Source organism: Corapipo altera, unplaced genomic scaffold (genome assembly GCF_003945725.1).
Source record: "Corapipo altera isolate COAL_440 unplaced genomic scaffold, ASM394572v1 61, whole genome shotgun sequence".
NCBI lineage: Eukaryota > Metazoa > Chordata > Aves > Passeriformes > Pipridae > Corapipo > Corapipo altera.
Window position 1 is genome coordinate 4,528,455 of NW_020884910.1, and position 14,676 is coordinate 4,543,130.

At 46.9% G+C, this 14,676-nt stretch overlaps 1 protein-coding gene across 7 annotated transcripts in view; it reads left to right on the top strand.

The window, feature by feature from the left end:
• The first annotated feature begins 2,095 nt into the window (after nt 1–2,095).
• Nucleotides 2,096–14,676, top strand: part of VANGL1 (VANGL planar cell polarity protein 1) — a 47,810-nt gene continuing 35,229 nt past the window's right edge. The window contains exons 1-3 of one of the 7 annotated variants that reach the window (XM_027653375.1): nt 2,096–2,294; nt 11,541–11,833; nt 13,545–13,671. In XM_027653375.1, coding sequence (XP_027509176.1) covers nt 11,751–11,833; nt 13,545–13,671 — 210 coding nt within the window. In that variant the 5' untranslated portion in view covers nt 2,096–2,294; nt 11,541–11,750. Of the gene's footprint in view, nt 2,295–3,339; nt 3,359–3,558; nt 3,597–3,799; nt 3,819–4,058; nt 4,329–5,056; nt 5,076–9,108; nt 9,128–11,540; nt 11,834–13,544; nt 13,672–14,676 lie in introns of those variants that run through there. The other 6 variants (XM_027653376.1, XM_027653373.1, XM_027653377.1 and 3 more) reach the window with 6 other exon arrangements.

Below are 14,676 nucleotides of genomic sequence, written 5' to 3' on the forward strand. Positions count from 1 at the left end.
TGCCTTTACCATTTTGAATTTCCTGCATGAATGAGTCAGCGTGTTTTTTTCATGTGGGACCAAACCATCCACCCATCTTGGCCCTGGTCAGATGGTATTGCACTTGTGGGAAGGCACCTAGAATCTTCAGAAAATGTGATAAGGACAAAAACTATCTGGATCCTCGTGGAAAAGAATGTTCCGGATTGCACTTGTGTAATGTTCCTGTGGGTTTCTTCAAAGCTAAGGATACAAACAATCCCCTCAAGGAGCCATATGAAATGAGAATGTTAGTCATTGAAAAAAACAAGCCAAAGGAGAGTTAAGGGAAGCCAGAAGTTGCTTCTTGTAAAATCTGAAAAAGTCTCAGTTTTTGCTGGCTTAAGCAGAAAATAATTATTTTATTGACTTATTTATTGAAGTAAGTGCAGGGACATCTACAAGCCTTCCTCTGCTACTTCCACTGAACTTGAGGTTACAGCATTGGCATTCACATGATAAGGATTTTTTTTTTCATAGAAGAGAGACAAATTAGGAACAAATCAAAGGTATTTATGATCTCATGCAAGTCCACTGCAGAAAGGGATGAAGAATCTGACATCATGTCCCTTTTTTTGTGTGCCACTTCATGAAACAGATCAGGCTTGGGCTATGCTTCATGAGTGTCCTACTTTCTCATCTATCTGTGTGTGCATCTAAGATCGTGCCATAAAGCAGTGCTGGTCCATCTACTTGACCACTTACAGATCCTTCCTAAAACATCTCCTGGCCACTATGCCAGCAGGAATGGGAAAAAATGAAAACAGAAGGGAACTGAGCAGTGAAGGTGTCTTGCATTACAAGCAGACAGAGCACACTCTGGACCAGAGACCACATGTGACATGGACATATCGGAGTGAGTCCACTAACATGATTTGGGGATTGGAACATCCAACACACAAAGAGCTGGGATTTTTCAGCCTTGAGAAGAGGTTTCAGAGTGGAATCAGTGTGTGTAAATGTGTATCAACATGTATAAATACCAATTGGAAAGGGGTGAAAAAATAGAACCAGACTCTTCTCAATGGGATGTGGTGAAAAGAAAAGAGGGAACGGGTACAAACTGAAATATGTGGAACTACTTTTAAACATGAGAAAAAACCATTTTTACTATGCATATGTTAAACACTGGAACATGGTGCCCAGGGAGGTTGTGGATTCTGTCTTTGGAGATGTTCAGAACTCCATTTGGCACAGCCCTGAGCAATCTGCTTTAGTTGACCTTGTTCTGAGTGGGGAGACTGGACCACCGCATTCCAACTTAAACAATTCTCCTGTGAATCTATGAGATCCATTCTGGGTACCTTAAAAAAAAAACCTAAATAACTCTAATCTTACCTATTCAGTAGTGTACAGGAGCATAGCACTTTGCAAATTTCTGAACTACCACACAAGTAGCTTGAGTCATATGTAACATTTCCTCATGACTCAGAGGTTTAAATAGATGATGACAGATAAGCATGTAACAGCATCTTAGAATCTGTCCCAGAGCCCATCTTCAGTGTATTCCTCCTTTGCCAGTTTTCTGGGCAGTAGCTTGACCTAGCTGGATGTCAGTGGGCTTCATGAATGAGTCTGTCAGGTTTCTGCAGCAGGTGGTGCATGAGCACTGTTCCTCACTGAGGTTTGTATACATCCCCAGCTTAGATCTCTTAGCAATCTCCTTTCTGTGGGGTACTGCAACAAGTCCTGTCGCTGTAGACCATGAAACTAGTATTTAGAAAGTCTCTCAAACCTTCTTGAGCAGCTGCTGGGGCAACATAGTAGGAGAAGAAATAGAGTTTCTTAGTTGCTTTCAAAGAAGTCTAGCAAAGACCTTTGATAAAGGCCCCTTTCCCATGTTGAAGTTTTCCCCTGAATTTCCATGGCCTTTTAGGTATGGCAGTACCTCCATTTGTCCTCTTCCCCACACGGCATAGGTAAAACCTTGTTCCTTGTACAGTCTCCCCGCCGGCACCAGATGCATGGCCTGCATAAACTGTACGCTGTTGGCTTTTGTCACATTCCCCCACCTCTGGGCAGGGAATAAGCAAGGCCATTGTGACAGTCGAGGTGAGGAGCCATTAGCAGGCGGTGAGGCTGAGAGGCAGCTTTCAACAGGGTATCAGACACTTCCCAGGGCAGAGCCAGTGCCTGGAATGCAGCAGAGTACTCAGGCCTTGGGCAAGTTTAGACACATGTTGATGCATAATACAAGATGGAGCCTATCACTTGATATCAGACTCTTCCAGTCAGTCACCAGGTTGGGTAAACATGTATGCCATGCAAAATAGGAGGTAATGTAACTACCAAATCAGAGTGATATGGAAAGGTTTTTTGTAATTCCTGGTTGACTGTTCCATTGTAAAGTCATTCTATGGGGCATGCATGTTGAATAAGGGACAAGCACCACAAATAAAACCATGACATTGTTTTGGAAAAAGGGAACGAGGGCAAAGTGAAGAGGAAAAGTAAAAGATGCCATCTACAGAAGCCACAGTAATGCAACACAGAAGCTATCTGTTAGGAATAACTTTAGTTTCTTCTGCATTTGTTCCATTTATGGCCTGAGTAGTTCAAAGTGTTGGACTGGAATCTAGGAGGTCTAGATTTTTTTCATACATTCCCACCTGCTAGTTCATTGTACAGCCCAAAAACTTAAATATTTTTAAAGGGTAAGGCAACCCAAAGGTGAAATGAAAAAGGAGCAACATTTACATACTTGCATTGACATACAACCCTCCTGTTTCCTTCCCACCTGCCCAGAGCAAGTGTGTAAGGAATTTGGTGCCCAGGGCAGGCTTCAAGCAGGCTTCAGGCCCTTCTCCCTGGGGAGGGCAGGAGGTCCTTCATCATTGCAGACCTCTTGTGACCAGGGCCAAAGCACACTGCAGCTGCAGGTTATGGGTGGAGGAAGAGACCAAACCGTCCTGAAGGCTAGGCATTACAGTGCCTAGCAATACACTCAGCCTTGGAGGAAACCCAAGAACACAGTTGTCCTGGGTGGGAGAGCTCGAAGGGACTGGTCTCTCTGCTGGAGGAGAGGGTGATAGCCTAAGGACAGGGGAGGGGCAAGGCTGGGTGCAGGAGAGCTGCAGAGCCTCGGGGGGACTGGGGGGGCTCTGGAACTGGGCACCTGGAGCAGGAAGAAGGGCGATGGGGAAAAGGGGCAGCGGCAATGCGACGGAAGGTGCGTATAACCCGAGATGCAGAGGAGGCTGAACTAGAGTGAGAGGTTCAAGGGTCAAGTAAGGCCTCGCGGAGTGAGTAGCGGGTCGTGCCGCAGGTCCCCCCCAGGGACGGCTGAAGCAGGGGCCGGCTGGGGAACGCCGCAGCCCGGGTGTAATGAGCGCCAGCCTGGGTAGCACCGAGCTTGGATCCCGGTGGGAGCGACAGTGGGCGCTTCCCGCGGAGGGAAGCCTCGCCCGGAGGGCGGTGGCTCCGGCGGGGGAGGGCCGGGGGTGCGGGGCGGTGCTGGGCACAGGAAGCGGAAAGCAGCGGCGGCGGCAGCAGCGACGGCGGCCGCCGCCGGGGAAGGTGGCGGGGAGCGGCGCGGCGGGTCGGTGCCGGGAGCGGCATGGGGCGGCCGCGGGAGGGAGGTGAGTCCGTCCATCTGCCCGTCCATCCGTCCGTCCGTGCGGGGTGCAGTGCGGGGGGGCGCCGCCGCTGCCCCCCACCACGCCCTCCCGCCGGCGGGACCCCGCCGCCGCCCTGCTCCGGGGTGCCCGGGGCGGCGGGGGCAGCGCCGGGGCAGCCGCGCTGCTCCCGCTCCTGGCGGCAGGGCTCCGTCCCCGGGCGGGCGGTGGGGGCTGAGAGCCCAGGTAGGCTCCGGGGATGGCAGCAGCGGGGGGAGCCCGCCGCGTCCCCAGCAGCCCCGCGGCGGGCAGGGGCACAGCCCCGGCCAGCGGGAGGGAGGTTCGGCGGCCACCCCCGCCCGCCTTCCACCTCCGGGCAGGGGCTGTGCCCCTGACCGCCGCGGGGCTGCTGGGGCGTCGGGTCCTGGCCCTGATACCGCGGGTGGGAGAGATCCCGGCATCCCGGGATGAGCCCTTCGATGCCGGCGAGGGCGGTGGGCTTAGCCCCGCACGGCGGGCAGCGCTCTCGCTGCCAAGCCTCGCCTGGGAAGGAGCCCGTGCGCTGTGAATGCGCCGGGACGAGTCGATCCACGCTGGGGTGAAGGCTCTGCTGAGGGGTGCCTTGCCCTGCCCACGCCGTGTAAAACAAACCGCTCCCTGTCTGGGCTCATCCCGCTGGGCAGCACGGGAGGGGGTACAGAAGTGACCGGCGGGAAGGCAGGCGTGCTTTGGAGAGCTGCTGTGAAATAACATAAGGTTGGCGTTTCTGTTGCTCAGAACACTGTCAGGGTGCTAAATTAACTCTCTTATGCCGAGCGCCGAGCTCTCTCTTGCAGAGTCTGAGAAAGCATAAGCGACTTGATGGCAGGGTTTTCGATCTGGGGAGACAGGCTTAGCGATTCTACTACTGCTTGAAGCAGTGGGAATTTTTTGGCCCTGAGTTTGTCAGTAACAAATTACCCACAAGATCTGTGCAGCTATGAAGAGTTAAGAAATCAAGTCATACTGGCTGGAAGTGCAAATTAGGATGTTATGGAGTGTATTGTGTGATATCATTGTCTGTGAGCTCATCCTGAGTTTGAGAGGAGAGTTGTGGAGAAGAGAGCCTCAGCGGTGCTTTTCTGCCTTTGAAGAGCTTCGTTTTGACCATGCTTGGCTCTCTTCCTCCGTTGGGATTTGGCTGTTTAACTGGCCGCAACTACGAGACCAGCGTTGGCTCGGTGATCGCTTCAGTTGTTAATTTTGAAAAATAAATGTGAATAGAGTCTTACAGAAAGCCTCCCTTAAAAATGTTCCCTTTGAGCTGAAATTTTGGAACAATCCCAGACTATATTGAAACCACCCAGGCAAGTATCTAACTGCCCACAGTCCCTGACCAGCAGCTCACGGTGGTTGCTGCTGACCTTTTCATTTTGATTAGTAGTGACAGTGTACCTGGTGGCTCTTATCTTGTGGACATGTCCACCTGGAGAGGGCTTACTGTCACTGGGAGACTGGGATATGGTACTAGGAAAATGCTACCAAGACCTAGCAAAACTGCATGTCACGTTGTTGTTGTTGTTGTAGCCTGCCTTCCTCATGCCCCCACCTCTGAAAACTGTAGCAAAGAATGGAATCAGAAATGTGGCTTTGCTGCTATAGGGCTTGTTGTGCTGTGTAGGGGCCTGAGAGGCAGACGTGAGTGGAGAACTGTGACATTCAGTTCTGCTGGTAGGGAACAGTGTCATGCTTCTCTGTATCTGGTATGGTCACTGGGAAGAAGAAAATGAACCCATGTGGAAACTATCTTAGAACTTCTTTTAATTTCTCATTAGCCTGTACTTCAGAATTTTCTGATTTGGGTCAAATTAAAAAACAGCAGTTATTTCCTCAGGGGTCAACACCTTTTCCTTTTCTCCTTGCAAGGACAGTATGGTGTTGGCTTTGTACAGGTTTGAGCAGAAAGAGGGAGAGAGAGAAAGAGACTCTATACTGTGGAGTCCCACTGTGCTGTGTACTGGGGATTTGATTAGGGTCTGTAGACTCCTTTTTCATTCTAAATTCAAATAGAAAATTCGGGCAGATATGCAGTATCCTAAAGGGGAGGGGGTGCTCCTTCAGTAGAGAAACCTTCTGCAGTTTATAGTTCTAATGCTATCTCAGTATCTTCGTGCTGTGGCTAAAAGTAAGCTTTGAAAATGAGGTACAGGTGCTGCCTGTCTGAAGTGTCTTGCGAGACTCTTTTCTTTTTTTGTTTCAGTAAGGCTGTAGGGCTGTAAACGTCAATATGGAAAGCTATTCCTGTGCATAGTCCCAGGTGCTGCTGTAGTATGAGGGTGAGGCCACAATACCTTCTGTCATGTTGCATGGCTCTGGGATTAAGAGGTGCACTTGAAAATCGAGCAACACAGGAGAGACGTAGGGGCAAGGAAGTGCAAGCTTGCACCAGTCTGACACGATGGCACACGAGGTATAATTTGCATGATAGACTTGAATGATCGTCGTGCTTCAGAAACTTGGACAGCACAGATGTGGCTCTTGGAGTGGGCAAAGGACATCCTCCCAGGAAGTGCTGCACTGATGGATCACGTATAGAGAGCTTCCCAACTTCCAGTATGTAACAGGGGGGCAAGGGGCTGGGGCTGAGTGCCTGAAAACAACGCTCTCTTGGGTGGTGGTTTTACCTGGGTATTTCTCTTGTCAGTTGAAACAGCCTTGCTGTGTTTTCAGACCTGTGTTGTTGCATGTTCTGATTAAACATGCAGGTGGATAAATAAATGAGGTGACTTTTCTTTTTGAAATATCCACGTCATGGGCTAATGATTGTCAACCTAGGGGCTGGAAATTCCAGGGGATCTATAAAGTCTTTCTAAGGAGTCTCTGAGGAGCAAAAGAAAAGAGAACCTATTGCTAGAGGGCTTGGATTTGCTGACTACTGAACATTTTATTTTTTGTTTTTAGGATAAGGGGCTTGCAAATCAAGAGCCATCACCTCGGAGTAAAAGGCCAAAATTAACCTTATTTAATGACATGCAAACATAAATAGGAAACTTTTGTAAGAACCTTGTTTCCCAAAGCTCGTTGGCCGTTAAAACTGAATCTCTTGGCTCTGCAAGTAGAACTTCTGTGCTTACAGATCAAGTTGCTGGATTGGGGCCTGCTCAGGAAGTTCAAAAGCAAGAGGTTCCTGTGGCATTGCTCATAGATCTTACTATATATGCAGTTGAACATAGCAAGTTACGCAACTTCTCGTTTTCCTGAAGTGAATAATAGGAATACACTGCAGCAGTACCGTGCAGCCAAGCTAGTGCCAGAGTTGGAAGGCTTCCCCACTGCTCAGCCATCTTTTAATTGTTTTTAGTCTTGAATCCTGACGCTGTCCCATAGCTCAGCGCTTGGGGTTCTGTGTGTTTAATTTGCAAAGCTCTTCGTTCCACTAAACGAAGAAAAGAGATTTCTCGGCACGATAGCTCGTGGGCATCCATTACCCTATAGACAGCTGGTGCTGTTTAACAAGCGAGGCTGACAGCGCTTGGAGCTGAGTGTGCGCACATCCTCACAGACACTTGTGGCTGCTTGTGCTCCAGATGGCACTTCCAAATACATGTAACTTCATGAACCAGGCTGGTAAATCAACTCTAATTGATTGCAAGTTTTAAACGGAGTAAGATTGAAACTGTGCAGACAAAGATTTCAAAGATGAGCTGGTTTGGAGTTATTTGCCTCAACTTCACAGGGGAAAATCCATTGGGAAAGCATGGGATGTAAAAGAGTGTTCTTGTTCATGTTTGCTCTCTTTGATTTAAAGATGTAACTTGCTCTTTTAAATTTCTCTTGGGCTGAGAGCCAAACTGTGCTCCCTTGAAGACAATCACAAAGCAGACTTCGTTGGAAATGGGATTGGGCTTCCAGCATGGAAAATAGCGATTCAAAAGAACTGTTCTTGAGATTTATGAGTATATGAAAAGAGGGAGTTACAATGAGTTCTGTAGCTGTTAGAAACTAATTACAGTAATCTCTGCAGTATTCAGGGGTAACTGCATTTCTTCACTGTTGTGCAGGATGCAGCAGTCCTCCTTGCTAGGACAGGGTCACAAAATTTCCTTTGGAGAGTCCTTACCATTGTTTTCTGTCTAGTACTTGGCCTCCTTCTGTTATCAGTGAGTAAGGGAAAGGCAAAGTGAGAGTGCTGGCCCCACTGGGAGCAAAGTGCTGGGTGTGCAGTTATACAATTGTCGTGACTGGAACGGAGGAGGCATTCCCATCTCCCCTCTAGCTGTTCACTTGTGCTGCTATTCACCCTGGTGTTGGTTTTGATGTTTTGGGCTGTGCTGTGAACTAGGTCACCGAAAGGATCCAAGACAAAAGCGTGGCAGGGGGGAGAAAAGGGATTTTTTGTTTTGTTTTCCCGCAGTGCTGTTTGCTTGCTGAGAATTGTGTTGACACAACCGAGAGTGGTGAACCGTGGTGCGGAGGTGGAAGCTACTTACACCAGCTTTCTTGTCAACAGCTGAAATACAGTGCAACTGTACCCTCAGGCCAAAAGAGTTTTGTTTCACGCAGGGCCAGAAGCTCTGCAAACAGGCCATGCCTTCAGTGAAGTCCTGTGAGATGTAATGATCTTTTGTGAAGCCGTTTCAATTGGCTAAATAGGACTCTCAATTCACGCTTGTTTGTGAAGAGATGAGGCCCCAGATGATGGGGTTGCTGCACAGTTGTCCTGGCCCAGAGGGGCAGGGTAAGGATCATTAAGTGACTTACTAGTTTAAAGACTGTGCTTAGTGTGGATATGGTTGTGTTATGAAGGATACATGTACAGCTTGTCACTGGAGCTCACGCTCCAGTGGTGGGCACTATTGGGGTGGTGGCTAATCCAAGATTGACTTCTGTTTATGTCATTGAAAGAGCTTCAACCTGGAGACATAGTTTAGCATGTTAGTTGACTTTTGATCCTTTCCTTACCTCTTCCACAGTAGTTTCAGAAGCTTTTCTGGAGTAAGGCTGCTCCCCCTTCCTGCTGTAAAATACAGCAGGAGGTGGGTAACCTGCTTGGCTAGGCTATGAGGAGGGTGTGTTTGGACTGCACTCCTCCCTCCTTGGTTTCTTCCTTTCATCCTGCTTGGAGTGTCTAGCTAGCAGTCCAGACTATTCTTTGTTGAGCAAATCTAGGAAGCCTTCTTGACAGTCAGCCTTGGCTGGGCACTAGACAGTGGTCTTCTGCTTTTTTCAACTGAGATTGGGCAGACATATTTTGTTCCTGGCAGCCCTGTGTAAGTGCCTTGGCAGGAATATCTGTTTAGCCACTGGTGTGTCCTGTGGTCAGGGCAAGGAGGAGGTGCGGAGTCCCTGAGTTCATCATAGAATCACTGAGGTTGGAAAATACCTCTAAGATTACTGCTTTTGACAGTGATCCAGGATACTTAATGTTTTTTGGGGGCCGCCTTGTTGACTTTTCACAGAGCTGTGTCAAAACCGTTGCTCTTTATACAGAAAATGAAAGTTTGCGTGATCCAGCCTGTCCTGGCATTCCTGTGTTGGTCTTCCCATGCCTGGTACCCAGCACTGCCTTGCTTCATGTGCGATCAGATGGGCACTGCTTGTTCATGGTTCCTGTCTAGGCAGCCTGTGCATTTCCACAGCAGCCTCTACCTGCTGAAATGTTCTCTGATGCCTCCAGAGAAGTGTGATCCTGTGCTGATTGGGCGAGAGGGGTCAGAAGAGGAGTTCTGTTCCCAGTCCCTGTCTCAGCTCTGATTCTTTTATCTGGAATTTTGGGGGAAAATTCTTTTGTGTGGTTAGAGGAAAAGGCTGGGAATTTATACTTTCCTAGAGGCCTATGAAAAATACCTAACCCTTACTCATGTATGCCAGCAGCATTCCTTGCTTTTCCTATTCATATAATGCGGTGGTGTGTATCTGTGAAGCTAGTGATTCTCAAAGGTACCCCAGTAACATCACAAACTGTGGTTTAAGACTATAATACTTGTCACCTGTTCAGCTGAGGGTGTTTCTGTTTTGTAATGCCTAATGACTGCAAAGTCCTGTGTAGCCATCTCCTCTGTTGGTATCATAGTGCTTTTTGAAGTGTGTGGGGGGGTGGCCTCACCCCCATTTATCAGAGAAAGATAAACAAAGAGGAAAGATTTTTCTCTGGTTGCCTAGCAGGACAGTAGAGGTAAAAATCAGCTTTAATGAGTCCCAGCCTATTGCTGGAGCTATAAGCTACAGGCTGTGTGCAAGCCTAGGGAGTTAACAAGTGTTAACATCACGTCCTAGGCTGAGAGATTTTTATTCTTGTTACATTAATGATGCCATTTTCCAAACTGTGCTGTGCCTTGGCTTTATGTTTCACTATGTTTAAATCCATCCTTATTCCTTTCCTCCCAAAACCAGGCCTTAGGTTCCCATCCGTATTTGTCCTTTCTATATTCTCTGCTGCCTTTAAGTTTTCTGAAGGCATGCTATGCCCTTAGAGCTTGAGAATTCCAGTACACAAAAGATCCCCACGGCCTTCTCCTTTCCAAGAGCCCTGGCAAGCCCAAGTGCTGTGCAAATACCTGCAGCTCCAGATGCAGGGGGAATGCTTCTTTAGTTCACTGCAGATTGCATCACCAGCCAAGGAACCTTATGGGGAAGAGGCTTTGTTCTTTGGCACAGCTTGTGGTAGTAGAGCTCTCTGCTCTGTTACAAGCTTTTCTGGAGGTGTTAGTGGAGGAGTCTTATGGCTGGCAAGAGTAGTTGGCCAAAGCACGATTTCTGTTTTTGCCCCTCTGTCTTTTGGGAGGGAGAGGGCTGAAAGCAGTGCCTGTTTTATTGCTCACAGTTTTGAAAAGTGCTGTGAGCAGAAGATAACAGAGATCTAATTTAAAGTTAAAGTGGTCTTTTGCCCACTCTGAAAGTACGGTTGTAGTCCTGTGTTGACTGGAGGCAGCAGTTGTCTGGGCAGAAGGCATGTGAGAGTGCTTCTGTGTGCCAAAGGAGTGTTGGGCTGCACCACGGTACCTCTGTCCATTGCTGCAGCTCTTCCCTTTTCACCATTTACATGCATTTCCCCAAACCGCTGACTAACTCCGTAACTCCCCTCCCTTCCATTTCTCTTCTCGCCTAATGCTGGATGGTGGGTTTGGAAAGTGGACTGTTGTCTACCTTTCTTCCCCACGGGGTTCAGGGGTTTTAACATGTTACAGTTGGGAATTGTTCTGATGTTGTTCTGCTCCTGTTCCAAAAATCATAACCCTCTTCTGCGCTTAACAGATGTGACTTGAGCTAGTGTTCCAGATGAAAGTACATGGAAGAAGTGTTGGCCCATATAAGCTAGATGTGATCTCTAATCAACTCTCCCCAGTGTTTTTAGTATGTGTATATATAGAGATGTTTTCTAATAAAATTGAATTCTTTGAGGCCCAAATTAGCTTCTGGAGGCAAAGGTTACAAAGCGAGGGAGGTGTTCGCAGTGCCATTGATTGTATAGTAACTAATGCTTGTGTAATGGGCACACCTTGCAGTTATGAAAACAAAGCAGGTTCAGACATGGTGGTCTGATCCTCCCCTGCATTTCTTCTAGGAAAGTGCCCTCCCCCCACCCTTTCCCCTATATATAGGCTGTAATACTCCCATTCTGAGTCTGGGTTTATTTGGGCTGTATGTTACAGAGGTGAAGAGATGGGGTGTGAAAGCCAAGTCTGGTTCTTTTCCCGTGGGTGAATTTTGGTATCCAGGCTGCTGAGCCTTCTCCAAGTCACTGTCCTAGAGGTGACCTAGAGGAATGGTCTAGACTCTGCAAAACAGAGATCTGTTGAGTTTATTTAAAGCTCTACAAGTGCATATATTTCACTAGGTTGGAAAGAGAGGTATCAACCAGGACAAGTCTGCGAATCGGACACAGTGTGATAAGCGGTGACATGCGGCCCGAGTGAGGGAATTGCTGCAGTAGGAATGATGTCTTGCTTTTCTTCGAGTGCACTTCCATGCCTGTTTCTCTTTTCTTAGGTCAGTTGTAAGAAGCCAAGCACCCTTCCTCCTCTCCCCTCTGATTGGATTCCTTTTAAAGTGAAGCTTGCTCAGTCTCTGAGGACCAGATCTCACTGATGACTGGGAAGCAAAGAGTACCCAGGAAAGCACTTTTACCACGGACTCCACTTCAGGAGCACCAGGAACTGACTTTCTAAATAAAATCTGTGCCCCTTCTGTGCAGACCCAATGTCTGCTGCAATGGATACAGAATCAACATATTCGGGATACTCCCACTACTCAGGTCACTCCAAAAAAGCTCACAGACAAGGGTAAGGAAATGTTTATTTTTAATTATTTACGGCTGTAAGCTAGGACATGTCCAGTGGGAAAAAAATTGTAAGCTAGGATGAAATCAGTGGGGCCACAGCTCTGGAGGAGATATAGGTGGAAAGTCCTCATAGGGAACACAGTGAGGAGACTGGCAGCTGCTAATTCAACCTGTTCCATGTATGCTGGGGTTATATGTGGCTAGAAAGATTGGCATAGTGCCAACAGAATGAAAATACCACTTAACTATGCTCTTAAAGTACAAGGGATGAGTACAGTCTCTGGGGAGAAGATATGTTAGACTTCCAAAACTGATAATTGCTGGTTGTTTTCTCTTCTGGTGCCATTTCTTTACTGTGTAATAATAAGGTTTCCTGCTTCTCCCCACCTTCCTCCTGGCTACTCTGTTGATAGTGTGTTGGGGTTTTTTTAAATAGAATTTGAGTGGCACTTGAGTCGGCAACAAGTTCCTTTATCAGCATTGATTGGATTAAAAGTCAGATTTTTCTGAACTTGAATAGCAAGTCCTCTTCTGTTGTGGTAGTTCAACAACCTCAAAACCCATCTGCTCTGAAACTTCTGATTATGTAGAAACTTTTTTTTCTTTTCTGCATCATCATTAGTTTTACATGCAAAATGTGTGCCACTTACAGTCTTTTCAACTTGTTACTGAGCTGATCCAAAACAATTTTGCATTTCGGAAGCAATTACCCTGTGTGGTTGGAAAAAGAATTCTTCCATGAAATGAAGTCTCTTTGCTCACAGTCCAGTTATTGAGTAAAACATCTCTTGTTTGCCTTTTTTCCCTTCTTTAGCACCTCCCCCCAATACAGATTGCCCTTTTAAACTTAGAATGTGGAAAGATGCCTTCAGAGTTCCAAAAACAACATAAAAATCCTAGAACCTCTTACTGTAAACTGGAAAAAGTCTCATCCCATGATACTTTTGGGCTTTGGTTATTCCAAGAGAGAGGCAGTGGAGAGAGCAGAGCTGGGATGCTCATGAGGATTGAGCCAGTCCCTAAGCACAGTGAGAGTCTCCAGTGCAAAGTCTGCTTTCCTGTCCATGTGAGAAGGGGGAGGAAAATATTGGTGAGCAGATTAGTAGGGCTTAATTCATCCTGAGACATTCTCAGATGAGAAGCTGTGAGGGTACTCTGAAAGTAAACACTGGCCTGGTACCCTTGATGGTCTTGCTTTCTTTGTAAGAGGTCAGCTTGGGGTTATTAACCACTGGAAATAAACTTCACCAATTGTCCTACAGTGTTAGGGTCATAGATGACAAGACTCTACACTGAAGGAACTAAAGCTGTATTGATTAGTTCCTTGTGTTAGCTGTGCATGTCCCTGTGAGACAGTTTATTGTAGGTGGAGAACTGTGTAAACCAGTAGATCCCAAATGGAGTTCCCAGTTGCTTGGAGAATGCAATGCTGTTTTAAGAGAACATGAGGTGGTGGGTGTGTACCCCTGTCCTTCCCTCTCCTATCACTGAGAGGGTAGTCTGTCCCAGCCTCCAGGCTGTAGGCTTCTCTTGGGGCAAGGTCCCTTTCTACCTCTTCTAAAGCGTGTTTTATCATAGATTGAGTAGAATTTGATCAAGAGATGGACAAGCTTGACTATGACCTAATGCTTAGGGTACCTGTTGCAGGTAGAGTTGTAGCACATTTCAGTAGCTGGTAATGTTGTTCTCCTCTTCCACTCTTTGAAAAAAAGGAGTCGGGACAGACACAAATCGCCACGAAGCAAAGATGGCAGTCGATCTGAGAAGTCCGTCACTATCCAGACACCTCCTGCAGAGCCGCTCCTTGGGAATGATGCTTCTCGGGCAGAGGAGGGCCAGGTAAGGAGCTTGTGAAAGAAAACATGGAGTGTGTTTTGTGGAGCAGAGCACGTGGCTTATTGGTTCATGAGTAGGAAAAAAGCATTGCTTGTGTGCTGTTTAATGGGTACCTTTTATTCATGCATAAAGCCAAGGTCGCAAATAGTTTTGTCTTTTTCTGAGAGCATTATTTTTGACTGCACCAGTGCTGATGTGATGACTCCTTGGGCACTAATTTGCCTCTGTCTCCAGCGTCATCTGCCAAGCTCTGTAGAAACATCTGTTTCTGTCATCTGACTGTGCATTATTCAACAAGGTCAACCCTTTCCACCTGTATGTATGTTTTAGTTTTTAAGCAGGATTTGCTCTAAGTATTTATGTAAAGTACGTTAGAATCAGAATTCCAATATGGAAAGGAATCAGGAATTGTAAAACTAATGTGAAATAGCTGTGAAGGAGGGTGAACTTGGAACATGGGGTTAAATAAAGACTAGAATAGGGGCTGCATTTAGATTGTACCTAGGATGGATCCAGTGCTCTCTCTGCTCTGCTAGTTGATGTGAAGGTGCATGTTCATTTTCAAAGAATGGCTGATGCTGCAAGACATAAAATGCAAGAAGTTTCAGTACCTCCTAGCTGGATTTGGGGTATGTTAAATCTTGGTTGTGGGGTTCCACCTCTGCCTTTAAAAAAAAAATATTGTTGTGCAGTTTCCACCCAAACTGTGTATGATGGTACTTTAGCAGTATTCATGTAGCTACTGGTGTGCTCACTTCATGTACTGGTGTTTTGTAATCAGATGCTTGTTTTCACGAGTCCCAGCTGTTATTTCAAATAGTTCTGAAGGCACTGGTGAATTTTTAAGCCCTTGTTTTCACACAGAACTCCTCAATTAAAGCCAAAGCAAAATAATTGATACATGAACCAGACTTTTCTCCTAGGGAGCAGAGGGCACTGAGTTAGGTCCAACAACCATGTACCAATGGAGATTTAGACTCATATTTCCTCTCCTATGAGGAAAGGCTG